Genomic DNA, 14,157 nt, shown 5'->3' on the forward strand with positions numbered 1-14,157 from the left:
GCTTCTAAGGAGGATTAAGTTGTCTCACAACCTGCTGTGCTAGTCTTCAGTACTCTGCCGGGCCTTACTCTCAACATTAAGTGTGTGGGTCCACTCCTTTGGACTCTATATTACAGGTAGCACAGCAAGGATGTACCTCCTTTTTAGTAGCTACCACCCCTGGGCAGAGAAAGGGGCTTTGGCTGATTGCTCTCATATCCTGGATGAAATAGGATCTTACGTTTTCCAGCCATGGCCTGACAGCTCTCAACAAAGTCAAGTCACTAGGCCTTTTCTGTGTGCATGGAACTTTCTGGGACACAAAGGCCTTCACCTTGAGTAGGAAGCAAGCAAATAGAAGTCTTCAACTGTGTCACAACTTTCACTGACGGTTTCTCCCGGCTCAAGTGACCTAAGAAAATTATCATCAGTGGCAGAGCCTTGTTCCCCCTTTTTCTCTCTCTGGCAGTTCCCACCACCCACTCAGGAGAAAGAGCTACTCGATCTGCCTTGACAATTTCTAGAAGGACTTGGGAGCAGCCAGAGTCTCAGCAAAGAAGCCAGGGGCCAAAATGTGAAGGCAGGTAGGCTTCCATCTCCGAGGGATAAGGAGATGGAGGAAGTAGGCAGTTAGCGGCTTGCTTGCCTTGTTGGAATCTTATTGAACCAGGGGATTTGGGGTTCTGAGACACCATGCCCAAAGCCCCTCTCCTTGTGGCCTGGTTCCCATTTCTGCTGCCAGCACTGACTCAGCGCCTATGGAATTGACCGTGTTGGCGTAGATTACGCTCGCTTCCCCCAGGTCACTGGCAGTTGGTGGGCAAACCTCCTGGGCAGCCGAGGGTGATGAAACCCATCAAACCAGCAGGAGAACGGGACTGCGAACCCCCAAGCCCCCACCTCAGCCTTCCTTCCTCTCTTAGGGCTAAAAGTCTGGCACGAGAAATCACCAGCAACAACAGACTGCAGAGCCTTCCCAGGAAGATGCAGCTGCTCCTGCTCCTGGCGGCCTTTCTCCTACCCCACAGGGCTGGGGCAGGTAAGTGACCATCCTCATCCTCAGAGGCTCATCCCCATCCCATATTCTCTGGAGCCACATTGCCTGGGCACTCCTCAACTCTGTGTCATTGGGCACATATTTGGAATCCTAGTTCCAGATTTCTCGGTTATAAAATAGGAATAACAGCAATAGCTACACCGCAAAGTTGCTATGAAAGTTTAATTACTTAGTGTACAGGAAACTCTTGGAATTGCTCCTTGTTGTCCATAGGGAGAGCTCTATAACTGTGCTCTCTGAAGTCATTCTGTAGCCCATTTGTCACAGCCTAGGAGACAAGGATCCAGCAATAACAGTCCCATCAGCTCATATCTAGATTTGTAAAATCCAGCCCCATGCTGGTCATGAGCTGGCCATGAGCAGGACTCAGAGAGATCAGGGACACTCCCTGAGGGAACTTCAGGGAGAAGCCACTCCAGAGGGCTCCAGACCAGAAAAGCAGAGATCTCTCCACATTGTGAGAGTCTTGAGCGGGTCTTGCCTGGAGCAAGGGTTGTCCTTTCTCTGACTCCCCACCCCAAGGTCTGGGGTGGGGAGTCAGAAGTATTTCCTGCAGAACCCTGGAGCCCTCGCTCATAATATGGTATCCTACAGATCGCAAGTGTCACCACCCAATCCTCTTTCCCCTGCATCACCTCTCCAGCCCCCCATCTTCTAGCCTTTCTGCAGACCCCAAGCTGGTGTCCGCATTGCTGGTTCAGTCAGCACAGAGATAAGTGCTAAATACTTTCTTCCAGGGGAAATCATCGGAGGCCAAGAGGCAAGGCCCCATTCCCACCCCTACATGGCATTTCTTCAAATCCAATCAGAGGGAGCCGTTTGTGGGGGGTTCCTGGTACGAGAAGACTTTGTGATGACAGCAGCTCACTGCTGGGGAAGGTAAGCAACTAAAGAGCTTCCAGGTGACAAGTAAGACTGGCCCATAAAATTCATGAGAACAAACACCTGAAAGCAGAGTTCTAGCAATGAAGGTATGAAAAGATCGGGTATGTCTTGGGGGGTAGGGAACAGGCCAGTGTAAATGAGGATAAAAGGAGGAGACAGAAAACATGCATTGGGGTTCAAAATACAAGCTGTTCTCAACTTATTCTAGAGGAGGCAAATCTTACGGTCACTGTGTCCCCCACCATGCGTGGCTCAGGGCTTTGGCGAGCAGACAACACAGAGAGCTCAGTGCCAGAGCCCTCCTGTCCCCTCATTTCCCTCAGCTACAGTCTTGATGTCCTGGGCTGTCTGCCCGCCCTGCAGAGCTGGTGGACCTTAGCCCCCAAGGATCACACCTACCACTAGGCCACCATTTTTTTGCAGCCGTATACGCGTCATTCTGGGGGCCCACAACATCAGGAGGGAGGAAAGGACTCAGCAGCGCATCTCTGTGCGCAGAGCCATCCGCCATCCTCGATATGATTCGCAGAACAATCTGAATGACATCATGTTACTGCAGGTATCACTTGCCTGACCCTCTGGTTCTCCAACTGCGCTGGCTCCCTCTCAGCTTGGGGATTTCACTTTGTCCCTGGGACCATGGAGGAGGAAGCCGGGGCAGAGTCCCAAGGGGTTGTGGGGGTGTGGTTGAGTGCTGCGCAGACAGTCCCTGAGTGCCAGCTCTCTTTATGCCAGCTGGAAAATAGAGCCCGACAGAATCAATTTGTGAGGCCAGTGGCCCTGCCTCGAACGCAGGCCAGGCTGAGTCCCGGGGCCTTGTGCACTGTGGCCGGCTGGGGCCTCATTAGCCGGAACAGAAGTACAGACACACTCCGTGACGTGCGCCTGAGAGTGCAGAGGGATCGGGAGTGCAGCAGACGCTTCAGGAACTACACTGGCCAAACACAGATCTGTGTGGGGGACCGGAGAGAGAGGAAATCTGCTTTCTCGGTAAGGCCACAGGCATCTGCCAACACTGCCCCAGACATAGGAGCCTGGGTAAAACTGGACAGTGGGAACAGCCTACATCCTACGTCCTCAGTCTGGGGGCCTGACCAGAGTATGGTGGGGGCTTCTTCCCATCAATCCAGTCTCTGGAAGGATGAGAAGAGCACCAGAAACACAATGCACACATATGCAGTGTTTTCCCCTGAAAGATTAAGGTGTCTGGATTGGGTGGGGCTAGAGACAGTAACCATAGCCAAGTTAAAAGCTGAATAATGGAAAGATCCAGAAGCTGACTTCTGCACCACAACCACCCTCTCATCTCATACCCAAAAGGCAATTGATGAATCGCACCCAGCCTGCAGTCTCTGAAGGCTGAACCTTTAGGCAGCACGAATGGGAGGCATGGAGCAGGGAGGCATGGAGCAGGGAGGCATGACTTAGTGTCTTTCCTTCTCTCATCACCCACAGGGGGACTCCGGAGGCCCCCTGGTATGTAGCAATGTGGCCCAAGGCATTGTCTCCTATGGAGATGCTATGGGGACTCCTCCGGCAGTCTTCACCAGAGTTGCACACTTCCTGCCTTGGATAAATAGAACAATGAGACGTTTCCAAATGTGAGGAATCAAACTGAGATCCCCTGTGAATGACTCTTGTTCTTTGGAATTGAAAAGGGATTGTAGGAAGCCTTAATAAAAGTACTTGTCTAGAGGGGAAACACCAGTTTCTCATTTGTTCATGAAACATCGTTCTGCACCCAACAAGTGTATCCAGGACCGAGTCTGACCTCCTCCAGGAAAATGAGGTTTTTTCCCCAGGACAACTGAAACCTCCCCACACGCCATCCCGAGGTACAGGATGAGCTATTTCTTTCCTCCAAGACATCCATTCCCCCTCCCCCACACACAACCCCCCACAGCCTCAGGGACTGATGGGAGGACAGATGTCTCCCCAGGGCAAGCTTCTTTACTCCCTGCCCTACCAGAGGCTCCCCTACCAGATACGAAAGTACACTCTGAAACTATGTGCCACTGGTGTGTATAGAACAGGCAGAGCAAGGGGACAGAATTGAAATGCCATACAAGGTTCAATTTCACATGTGGCAAAGGTTGTGTCTCAAGTCACTGGGAAACAAATGTTTCATGTATGGTGTTAAAACAACTGGATAGTTGGGCAGGGGGGGATTAAATGGATCTGCTCTTCACACCATAATCCACAATAACTCTCAAATAGATCAGAGAGCTAAATGTAAATAATTAAACCACACAAGTCCTAGAAGAAAGAAAAGCTCTGCTAACTAATGAACATCAATGTTCAGAGCAGCACTATTCACAACGGCCAAGACATGGAAGCAATACAAGTGTTCATTTATAACCTGAGTCCTTCTCCCAAACCCTCATACCACCCAAACCCCACTATACTGTAGACCAATGTCCACATTTTCAACGTGACAAGGGTCTGCTTCCTGTTTGCATACTCTAAAGTTATACAAAACACCACCCGAAATATTGACTAAATTAATAACACTCCTACCCTAAAGATTAGCCCGTGACTCTCTACATCAATGTTATATTCAAATAAAAGATTACTGAAGCCACATATTTTAAAGTCATGGTTTAAACAACTTCTTAACGTGGAGGTTCTTCTATGTCCATCGAATGTTAATTATTCCTTGCAGTGCGACATTTACCATCTGAACTTTTGCAATTTCCATACTCTAAATGGATTAATCACTGAACACATATCAAATCCAACTGGCCATATACAAAAATGCATTGGGAAGTTAGATCTTTATTTTATGGGTATTTCTTTCAGAAAGTCATTTGCCTAACAATCAGTCTAAGCCATTTTCAACAAAATTTTCATCAAAAATGCATCTTTGACAATATTCACTCATTCTCTCTATATTTGCTGCCACTTGCCCACAGGAATTATCTGCTACTTGCATGTCCTGGAAGATAACAGTCTCATTAGTAAACGTTACAGTCTCATTAGCAAACATTTGCATTCACAAATGGAAAGAATACTCGGTGGTGGGGTGGGGGAGGAGAGAAGGTGCATGAGTCCACATCCAGCCCTTCCTCCCTGTGACATGTACTTAGAGTCCCAGTGCACCGCCCGGTCTCAGGACTCAGTCCCCAGGAAACATCCAAAGCAGAGCCATCTCATGTCTATGTCTTTCCTTGCCAGTCCGCACCGCCAAGGCAGCTCTCTGCCTCAGCTGCCCAACTGGAAAGGTTTCTACAGACCTCACAGTGCTTACCACCAGAACATAATTCATTCCATGACCATCCCAGAGACAGTCTCACCACCACCTCTCACAAGACTCCTGAATTCATCCTCTGCTCTCCATCACCGGGATGAAGCCGAGGTTCCATCTACCTCTTCCTGAATGTGTTCATATGGGACACATTCTCTTCTGCACTTTCTATAAAATTCACGGTCCTGAGAAGAGTGGTGGATGCAGTGGAAACATAAGCAGCATTGGTGATGGTTGCAAAACAATGGATATGTGCTTAATGCCACCAAACTGTACACTTAAAATAGTTCATAAGGAAATTTTATGTTATGTATATTTAACCATAATTTCAAAAGTAATTTTTTAAACATCTCCTGTGATTTAAAAAAAAAAAAAAAAGAACAGATCTCTAAAGATAGTAGATGTTACCTAAAGGAAATGGGCAGCAGCCCCCTCTGCCCATCTCCCGCATCGTTGGAGCTACATTTCCCTTTTGCGCATTCAAGTTTCTGGTCGAAGAGAAGAGACACTACATCTGGCTAATGCCACAGACTCCAGAAGGAGTCCCATTCTAGCATGTCCTTCCCGTGAACATGACACTGAAAGAGATAACAAATTGTGACTTACAAATAACAAATCACAACCTCACAAGAGCAGCCAAGCTTCTGTCCCAGCACCACGGCCACGCCCAGGCAGACATGCCTTCTGCCCTTGGTCAGAGCAGCAAAGTCATGATCAGTGAGGTGTGGGTCAGGAGAGATGGGGCAGAGGTGGGACAGAAGGAGAGCTGAGACAGGCAACTGCCTTCGAACACTGTCTGCATCCATGGAGAACCCTGAGACAAGGGGGAGCTGAGCTATGTGCGGGGTGAAAGTGTAGCCCAAGGTAGCGTCCCAATAGCTCAGAAGAAAATGATCTGTCAGAAAAATGTGACAGCTCTGTCAAATGTACAAGAAATCAGCTACAGAAATTGTGAGCACTCTCTTGCATCTATGTGACAGTATGCACTAAAATGATAAACACTTGCTTTGGGTCAAAGTTATATTCTCTCATCTTTGATTCTCTATGCTTCCAACACTTATTGAATAGGTACTTAATAATCCAACTTGTTGACACATTTATTTAATAAGCCACCACAATATTGCTGAACATACTTGTGGATCCCAAACTGAGGGTGGGGAAGGAGCGTAAATCATTAAGGGAAAGAAGGCAATGACAACCCCTATAAGGAACAGTCGCACCTGGGGCAGAGAACAAAAATGAAAAAACACTTCACACGTTCCACCTTCTGGATGACTGGCCAACAGAGGCGGGAGCAGCGTAAACATGTCCAGTTGAAGATAAGATTTCAGAAGTCTTCTCATATCCATATTAAATCATAAAACAACGAAGAGAAGTCATCTAAACTGTCAGCCCGATTGCTTGTCTTCTAAGTAGAATTATGCCTTGAAACTTTGTCTTCCAAAATTGACAGCCCTCAAGTACCTGTGTGAGGACAACAGGGTTCTCTGGACACTGGACCAGCAAAATAAGTGTCACCCTCTGTGCTAACAATATCATAAAAAAAAAGAAAGAAAGAGAGAGAGAGAGAGAGAGAGAGAGAAGGAAAGAAAGAAAGAAAGAAAGAAAGAAAGAAAGAAAGAAAGAAAGAAAGAAAGAAAGAAAGAAAGAAAGAAAAGAAAAGAAAACACACAGCAGGTCATTTCTGTGCTCAAAGCCTCCCCTTACAAGGATTATAATTAAAGTCAAAGGGCAGTGACATCATGCTACTGAAGGTCCCATCTTGCTGACCTTCAGGTGCACTAGCACAGGACCAAAGAACTTCTCCAATGGCATCATCTTACTGCGAGTAAGGAAAAGTCCTGCTGCTCTTGCTCTCCTGGGTCCTTGTGTTTCCACTTTCACTGAGACCTGGCCACCTGACTAGTCCCAATGGCTCAGAAGAAAGGGAAGACAGAGCAACCCCACCACGGTGTCCAGGCCCAGATGTCACTGACTGACTTGGGTTCTTACCCCTTTTCCATCAGCAGTTGAAATATTCCACACAGACCAAAGCTGTGAAGCCTCACTGCCTGCCCAGGACAATAGTGTGACATGGCCTGCTGAGCTGGGTCACGATGAGCATGTCAGCAAAACCCTGCAGTAGACAGAGGTGACCGTGCGGGAGGACTCTGAGTTTGAATGCTGGTTTCCTGGCTACTATAGATTTGTGTAGGAGACACAAAGAAAATGAAGATCAGCTTCAAGGTCAGGTTTCCAGCTTTTTTCAGACAGGTCCCAAGAGAGAGGAACTTGGGGGCTCTAAGTTATGAGAGTGGCCATATCTTCATCCTCAGCCTAAAAGCTTGTACAGCTTAGGTTCACAAATCCAGTTTGCAGTGATTTCCCCTGGCTGGGAAAGAGGGATCAGTTATCCCATGGCAGAGGGAAATTGGAAGAGACTTAAAGACCAGCAAGTCCTGAGGTTTGCAATCTATGCTCAGAGACCTCTATGGCCAGAAGAGAGGGAGGTGGGGAGGAGGCGACCAGGGCAGCCTTATCTTTACTTATATCACACATAGAAGGAATACGCCTCGGTCCACAACCCACCAAGTGCCACATTCCAAATGCGAAACAGTTCATTGTCACCCAGACCCCATTATTTTAGAGTTTTTTATCCTTCAAACAGTCCCACCAGTAAGTTGGATGTGACATATACAACCAACAACTCACAAGAACTGAACAATGACTCAGGTAGAACCTGCATCAAAAGGGAAGCAATTTCACACACACACACACACACACACACACACACACGCACACAAATATATAAACAAGTAATAATAATAAAAATAATAACAACAACAAATAAATCACATGGATGTGAGAAGCAAAATCCAGCACATTTAAACATAAGGTGAAGAGCTAATAAAAGTTTCACTCAAGACTGTCCCTACATCCGCCTGCCAAGTCTTTCCTGGGGTTTCCAGCCCTGCCAGAGCACAGGTGACAGAAGAGCTGAATGCGAGTGCGGAGAGGAGCAGGCGAACAGTAGAACGCGAACGAGCCAAAGGACAACTTCAGGTTACAGCAGTAAAACTACACGATGCTCTTAGGAGAAGCCATCACACAGAAGAAATGGAGACCCCGGAGTTGTGTCAGCCACGAGGAGCTCATGGAACATCAGGATGGAAGCCAGAGCCAGCAGCAGAATGGCCAAGGACATCTGCCACCAGGGACAAAGGTGTAGCCTCGAAGGACAGCACCCGAGGGACCAGTCTTCCCCCTTGCACCTGACAGGAGCACTTGACACCACATGGCATATGTTAGGAAGAAAAACCATGACTTATAGTGACCGCAGCATCACGAAGATCAGGCTGCTCTGGACAGTACATGTTTCCTTAAAATTATTTCTAAGTACACTCACAATGATTTCTCTCTCTTAATTAGTGATTTTTATTTCTAGGACTTTTATCCTATGTAAGGCCGAAAGTGTGTGTGTGTGCATGTGTGTGTGCGTAGGTGCATGCGTACGTGTGTACACTCAGGGAGTTATTCATAAAGATGTTCATCAGACTGAAGCCATATCAATGTTCAAAATAGGGAAATAGTCAAGTATGACCCATCATGTTACATATTATGCAAGCCATTCACACCTACATATCCACCGCTTCAGAAATCTAAGGTAAGGAAATGAAAGAAAGAAAACTAAGCTAAAAACATTAATACACATGTTTTCAGGAAAATCTAATAAACATTTGGAAAAATGCTCACTAACTGATCAATGCAAATGAAAATAGTCATAATTTTTTCTTATCCGAATCGGAAGGATTTACAAAAATAGTAACACTCAGAGATTCAGTACAGACAGTGAGAAAATGGCATTTCATACCTTGTACACAAACGTCCTTTAAAAATAGAGGAAAAAAGTAGTTTTTTACCTAGCCATCAACCACACTGAGAAATTTGAACAAGGTTATTTCTTAAATATTTGTGACACAACTTATCTTAGAAACAATCACTATGTCTAGCACAAATTTGGGATTAGCTTTTAAAATGCTACGTACCATTGAACACTAAGGAACCATTAACGTTATGAAATGAATTACATTTTGCCACATGAAAGAATGTTTGCCAGGTATGCCGAAGTCAAAAGCAGGTTAGAGAGCAGAATACAGTCATGCACCGTTTAACTACGGGGAGATGTTCTGAGAAATGGGTCATCAGGTGATTAAGCATTAGTATCATTGTGCAAACATCACAGAGTGTACTTAAACAAACCTCGATGGTCACACCTAGACTACATGGGGTAGCCTATTGCTCCTAGGCCATAGCCTGCACAACATGGTACTGTGCAAAACAACACGAGACTGAATCAACCACAAGAGAAAACGATGCAATCAAAAGACGCAGTAAACGCAAGACGTGCGAGGCTGCTGCCTGCGTAACACGTGTACTGTTTTACAGCAATTTTTTTCATAAATAGAAGTAGTACACTCTAAAACAAGGACAAAAGTATAGTATAGTAAATACATTAACCAGGAACATTGTCGTTTTTTATCATTATCAAGTATTACATACTGTGAGTAATATGTGCTATACTTTCATACACTGGCAGTGTAGCAGGTTTATTTACACCAGCATCACCACAAACATGTGAGTAATGCACTAAGCAATGACGTCACTAGGTGACAGGAACTTTTCAACTCCATCATAATCTTATGTGACCATTACTGTTGCTGACCAAAATATTTTAAGGCTCATGACTGTATACATCAATCAAATTTCTACTTTTATACATATTTGTCTCCTTCCTATATACCCATTTTCTTCATTTTTCTACAACTTTTATGTACTATTTAGACAAAGGCCTGTCTTTTAAATATGAATGAGATGCTGAAATGGTATTCACTAGTAGATATCAATAAAATGAGGCAAAGGTTTATGTTCAGTGATTTAAATTATAGGATTCAAACTAAATATATTGTAATCACATCTATAGAAAAATATAGAGAGAAAAATCCTGAATGGAAATACATCTTTTAACAGAGGTCACTTGGGTGATGGGATTAAGGCTAATGTTTTCTATTTTAACTTATTTGATATTTAAAATTGTATCATTATAAAAATAATTTTATTTTAAAAAACATTTCCATGTAAGTAAAAGGTAAGCTTAAGTAATTTGGTACACATGCTGGTTAAGATAACCCTGACAATTCTTTTTGTTTGTTTGTTTGCATTTCTCAAACATTTAATGAGATATTCAGGTTTTAAATAGTCTTTGTTTTAATTTGTTTTTCATTATAGTTGACGTACAATATTGTATTTCTTTCAGTTGTACAACGTAGTGATTCAACATGTGCATACCTTGCAAAGTGATCACCACATTTAGTCTGGAAAACATCTGTCACCAGACATGGTTATTACCATATTGTTGACTATATTCCCTATGCTGTATGTTACATCCTCATGACCTATTTTATAAGTGGAAGTTTGTACTTCTTAATCCCCTTCCTGTTTTCCACCCATCCTTTCTCCTCCCTCTGAAAATTCTTGGAGTCTTATTTTCCAACAACTAGCATATGAATGCATAATCTACTGCACATGGAAAATAAACTGCTTATCACTTGATTGTTTTCATAGACATATCTCTTTCATTGCAGGCCTATTAGCAAAAGAGCTGTCACAGAACTAATATCTCAATGACCTGGATACAACATCATCTCCCTAGAGATCATAACCTTCCTAATAAGGCAACTTTATAAGGTTTGGGGAAATAAAGAGATTGTGATGCTTGGGCCATCCAGTAAAGTGGCTGTGGCCGTCTGCACTTTATTGAGCTTACTGGGGTCCCTCCCTGAAGGCAGTTATATTTTCTTTCGTGGTCACAGAAGATGCTTGATATGATTTCAATTTTCTTAAATATATGAGACTGGTTTTGTGGCCTCATGTGTAGTCTATCTTGGAAATTGTTCCACGTGCAGTTGAAAAAAAAAAACTGTATTCTGCTGCTTTGGGTGAAATCCTCTAAAAATATCAATTATCAATTAAATCCATCTTGTCTAATATGCCATTTAAGGCTGCTGTTTCCTCGTTGATTTTCTGTCTGGAAAAATCTATTCATTGATGTCAATGGGTGTTAAAGCCCACTACTCTTGACTCTATTTCTGTTGATCTCTCCCTTTATTCCCATCAATATTTGTTTCATATATTTAAGCACGCCTATGTTGGGTGCATAAATGTTTACTAGGGTTATATCCTCTTGTTGAATAGATTCCTTTATCATTATGAAATGTCCTTCTTGGTCTCTTATGCCTTTGTTTTAAAGTCCATTTGACTGGTATACTCTTGCTACCCCAGCCTTTTTTTCTATTTTCATTTACATGAATTATCTTTTTCCATCCCTTTACTTTCAGTCTGTGTGTGTCTTCTGATCTGAAGTGGATCTCTTGTAGGAAGCATACATATGGATTCTATTTTCTTATCCATTCAGCTACCCTATGTCTCTTGATTGGAACATTTAACCTTTTACATTTAAAGTGATTATTGATGGGTACGTAGTTCTTGACATTTTATTTGTCATTTTATGTTCATTTTTTCTCTCTTCTTCTTAAAGAGTCCCTTTAACACTTCTTGTAATACTAGTTTGGTGGTAATGAACTCCTTTTGTTTGTCTGGGAAGCTCTTTATCTCTCCTTCAGTTTTAAATAATAGCCTTACTGAATAGAGTAGTCTTCATTGTAGGTCCTTGCTTTTCATCACTGAATATTTCATACCAACTCCTTCTGACCTGCAAAGTTTCTGTTGAGAAATCAGCTGACAAACTTATGGGAGCTCTCTTGAAGGTAACTAACTGCCTTTCCCTTGCTACTTTTAAGATTCTTTGTCTTCAAACTTAGCTGTTTGAATTGTGATATGCCTTGGTGTAAGCGTCTTTGGGTTTATCTGGTTAGGGACTCTCTGTGCTTCCTGGACTTGTATGTCTATTTCTTTTGCCAGGTTGGGTGCCGGAAGCCAGCCGGCTAAAGTCGATCAGTACCTGAAAGAGGGGGGAGAAGCCTAAGAAAAAAGAAGATAGGAAAGCGCTTTGGGAGGGCATACAGTCACTGCTGCAGCCCCGTCTTTATTTAGCACAGCCTTTATATAAGTTTTTGGATACAATAGCAAAGCACAGGGTACAATACAGTAAAGCACAGGGAACAATAGTAAGGTACAGAGTACAATGGCAAAGCACAATGTACATTACCATAGGAATGCTGACACTTACATAAGATCATATAACATCCTTGTTATCTGGGTTGTAAAACATCCCCTTATCTTAAGAAGATTTATTTAGGAGGCAAACCTCCCCTCCAGGGTCAGTGATGTTTAACTTAACCATTTGCTTCCTTAACCATTGATAACACAGTCTCAGAAGTTGCTTTATGGCTCCCAAACTATGTGACACCTTCAGTGCCTAGTAATGGCTCCCGACAGTTGGGGAAGTTTTCAGTCGTTATTTCTTCAATAGATTCTCAATCTCTTGCTTTCTCTTTTCTCTTTCTGGTACCCTTGTAATGAGAATGTTGTCACACTTGATGTTGTCCCAGATATCCCTCATTTTTTAAACGATCCTCATTTTTTAAATTCCCTTTTTACTTTTCGCTGTTCTGATTTGGGTGTTTTCTGCTACCTTGCCTTCTAAATCACTCATTCGGTCCTCTGCTTCGTCTAATCTGTTGTCGATTATTTCTAGTGTATTTCTTATTTCAGTTACTGTATTCTTTTTTTCCGGTTTCTATGCTTCCTTATGCCTATTATCTCTTTGTTGTAGTTCCCTCTTAGTTTCTTGAGCATCCTTATAACCAGTGTTTTGAACTCTGTGTCTGGTAGTTTGCTTGCTTTCATTTCATTTAGTTCTTTTTCTGGAGTTTTCTACTGTTCTTTCATTTGGAACATAGTCTTCTCCTCATTTGGGTTTCCTCTCTGTGTTTGTTTCTATGTATTATGTTGATATGCTAGGTTTCCAGGTCTTGGCAGGGTGGCCTTATGTAGTAGGTGTCCTATACGGCCAAGGCTCACAGCCTTACTGATCACCTGCACTGTGTGCTCCAGGAGTGACCAGACATTAATTTGGACAATAAATTCAATGATCAGTCTATGTGTGGGCACTCTCCTGCTGTATGTAGTAGAGCCTTGATTGCTGTTGGCACATCAGTGAGTGGGAATGGCCCTCAGGCTGATTGACTGACTCTAAGGATTGGCCATGCCCATAGCATATGAGTAGCTGGGCAGGTGCTGACCCCACAGAGCAAGATTCCCCCCAGTGGGTCTGGTGCCTGTCTGTGCCACTTCTAGAGCTAACTGGGTGGTGCTCTATTGGGAGCCAAAGCTGGCCACTGGGTGTGTTGGTTCTGGGGCCCCTCAGAAGGAGCTCTGCGGTAGGCCAAGGGCACTTGCTGCCTGTTTCCATCACAGGGTTACCCAGCAGGAGCTACCAAACGATCCAAGGTTGGTGACTGCCTGTACTGGACCTGGAGGTGTGTGGGAGAGGCCACGCTGAGAACCAAGTCCAGCTGCTCCTGACCTGGAGCAGCCCAGCAAAGACACAGTGCTCCATGAGGCCTGCCGTCACCTGCCACAACCAGTAAGGCTCAGCCACTAAAAAAGCCTCCAGCACTACTCAAGTTGGGTGAGGCAGGGTCTCAGAGAGTCACCAGGGTGGGGAGATTGGTGTTCACCAAGTTAATACAGATTCAGATTTGGTGCCAGTGCTGAGCCTGGAGCCACTCAGCAAGGGGAACAAGACACATCAAGACCAGCTACTGCCGCCAGGGGCCTGCGGACCTTTGAGAGTTAGATCTAAGAAAGGCTGCAGCACAGACCAAGCTGACTGCCTGCCAGCTCAAGTGCCTCTCGCTTGGGTGGGGTGGGGTTTCAGAGAGTCATCAAGTTGGGGTGGGTGGTGTTCACCAGGCTAATGCAGGTTCAGATTTTTTCATGTGGTGGAGGGCTCAACAGAGGAAAGATGGTGCCTGCCTCCTGGCTGTGTGGG

General features: G+C 44.4%; 1 protein-coding gene across 3 annotated transcripts; it reads left to right on the forward strand.

The window, feature by feature from the left end:
* Positions 1–430: 430 nt before the first annotated feature.
* LOC107513515 (cathepsin G) lies at positions 431–3,625 on the forward strand. Of its 3 annotated transcripts, none has more exons than XM_016150288.2 (6): positions 431–563; positions 903–1,018; positions 1,774–1,915; positions 2,345–2,480; positions 2,657–2,911; positions 3,377–3,625. In XM_016150288.2, exons 2-6 carry the CDS (start codon positions 964–966, stop codon positions 3,524–3,526), a joined length of 738 nt encoding a protein of 245 aa, XP_016005774.2. In that variant the 5' UTR covers positions 431–563; positions 903–963; the 3' UTR covers positions 3,527–3,625. The 3 variants fall into 3 exon arrangements, with proteins under 3 accessions (XP_016005774.2, XP_016005775.2, XP_016005773.2); XM_016150289.2 differs by having other exon boundaries at positions 448–559; XM_016150287.2 differs by lacking the exon at positions 431–563 and having other exon boundaries at positions 804–1,018.
* Positions 3,626–14,157: the final 10,532 nt, after the last annotated feature.

The sequence above is a fragment of the Rousettus aegyptiacus genome, unplaced genomic scaffold, assembly GCF_014176215.1.
Source record: "Rousettus aegyptiacus isolate mRouAeg1 unplaced genomic scaffold, mRouAeg1.p scaffold_m13_p_3, whole genome shotgun sequence".
NCBI lineage: Eukaryota > Metazoa > Chordata > Mammalia > Chiroptera > Pteropodidae > Rousettus > Rousettus aegyptiacus.

Coding starts and splice junctions, on each gene's coding strand:
- LOC107513515 (XM_016150287.2), top strand. CDS start 826: ATGAAACCCATCAAACCAGCAGGAGAACGGGACTGCGAACCCCCAAGC. Junction 1,916..2,344: donor GCAGCTCACTGCTGGGGAAG/GTAAGCAACTAA, acceptor ATTTTTTTGCAG/CCGTATACGCGTCATTCTGG. Junction 2,912..3,376: donor AGAGGAAATCTGCTTTCTCG/GTAAGGCCACAG, acceptor CATCACCCACAG/GGGGACTCCGGAGGCCCCCT.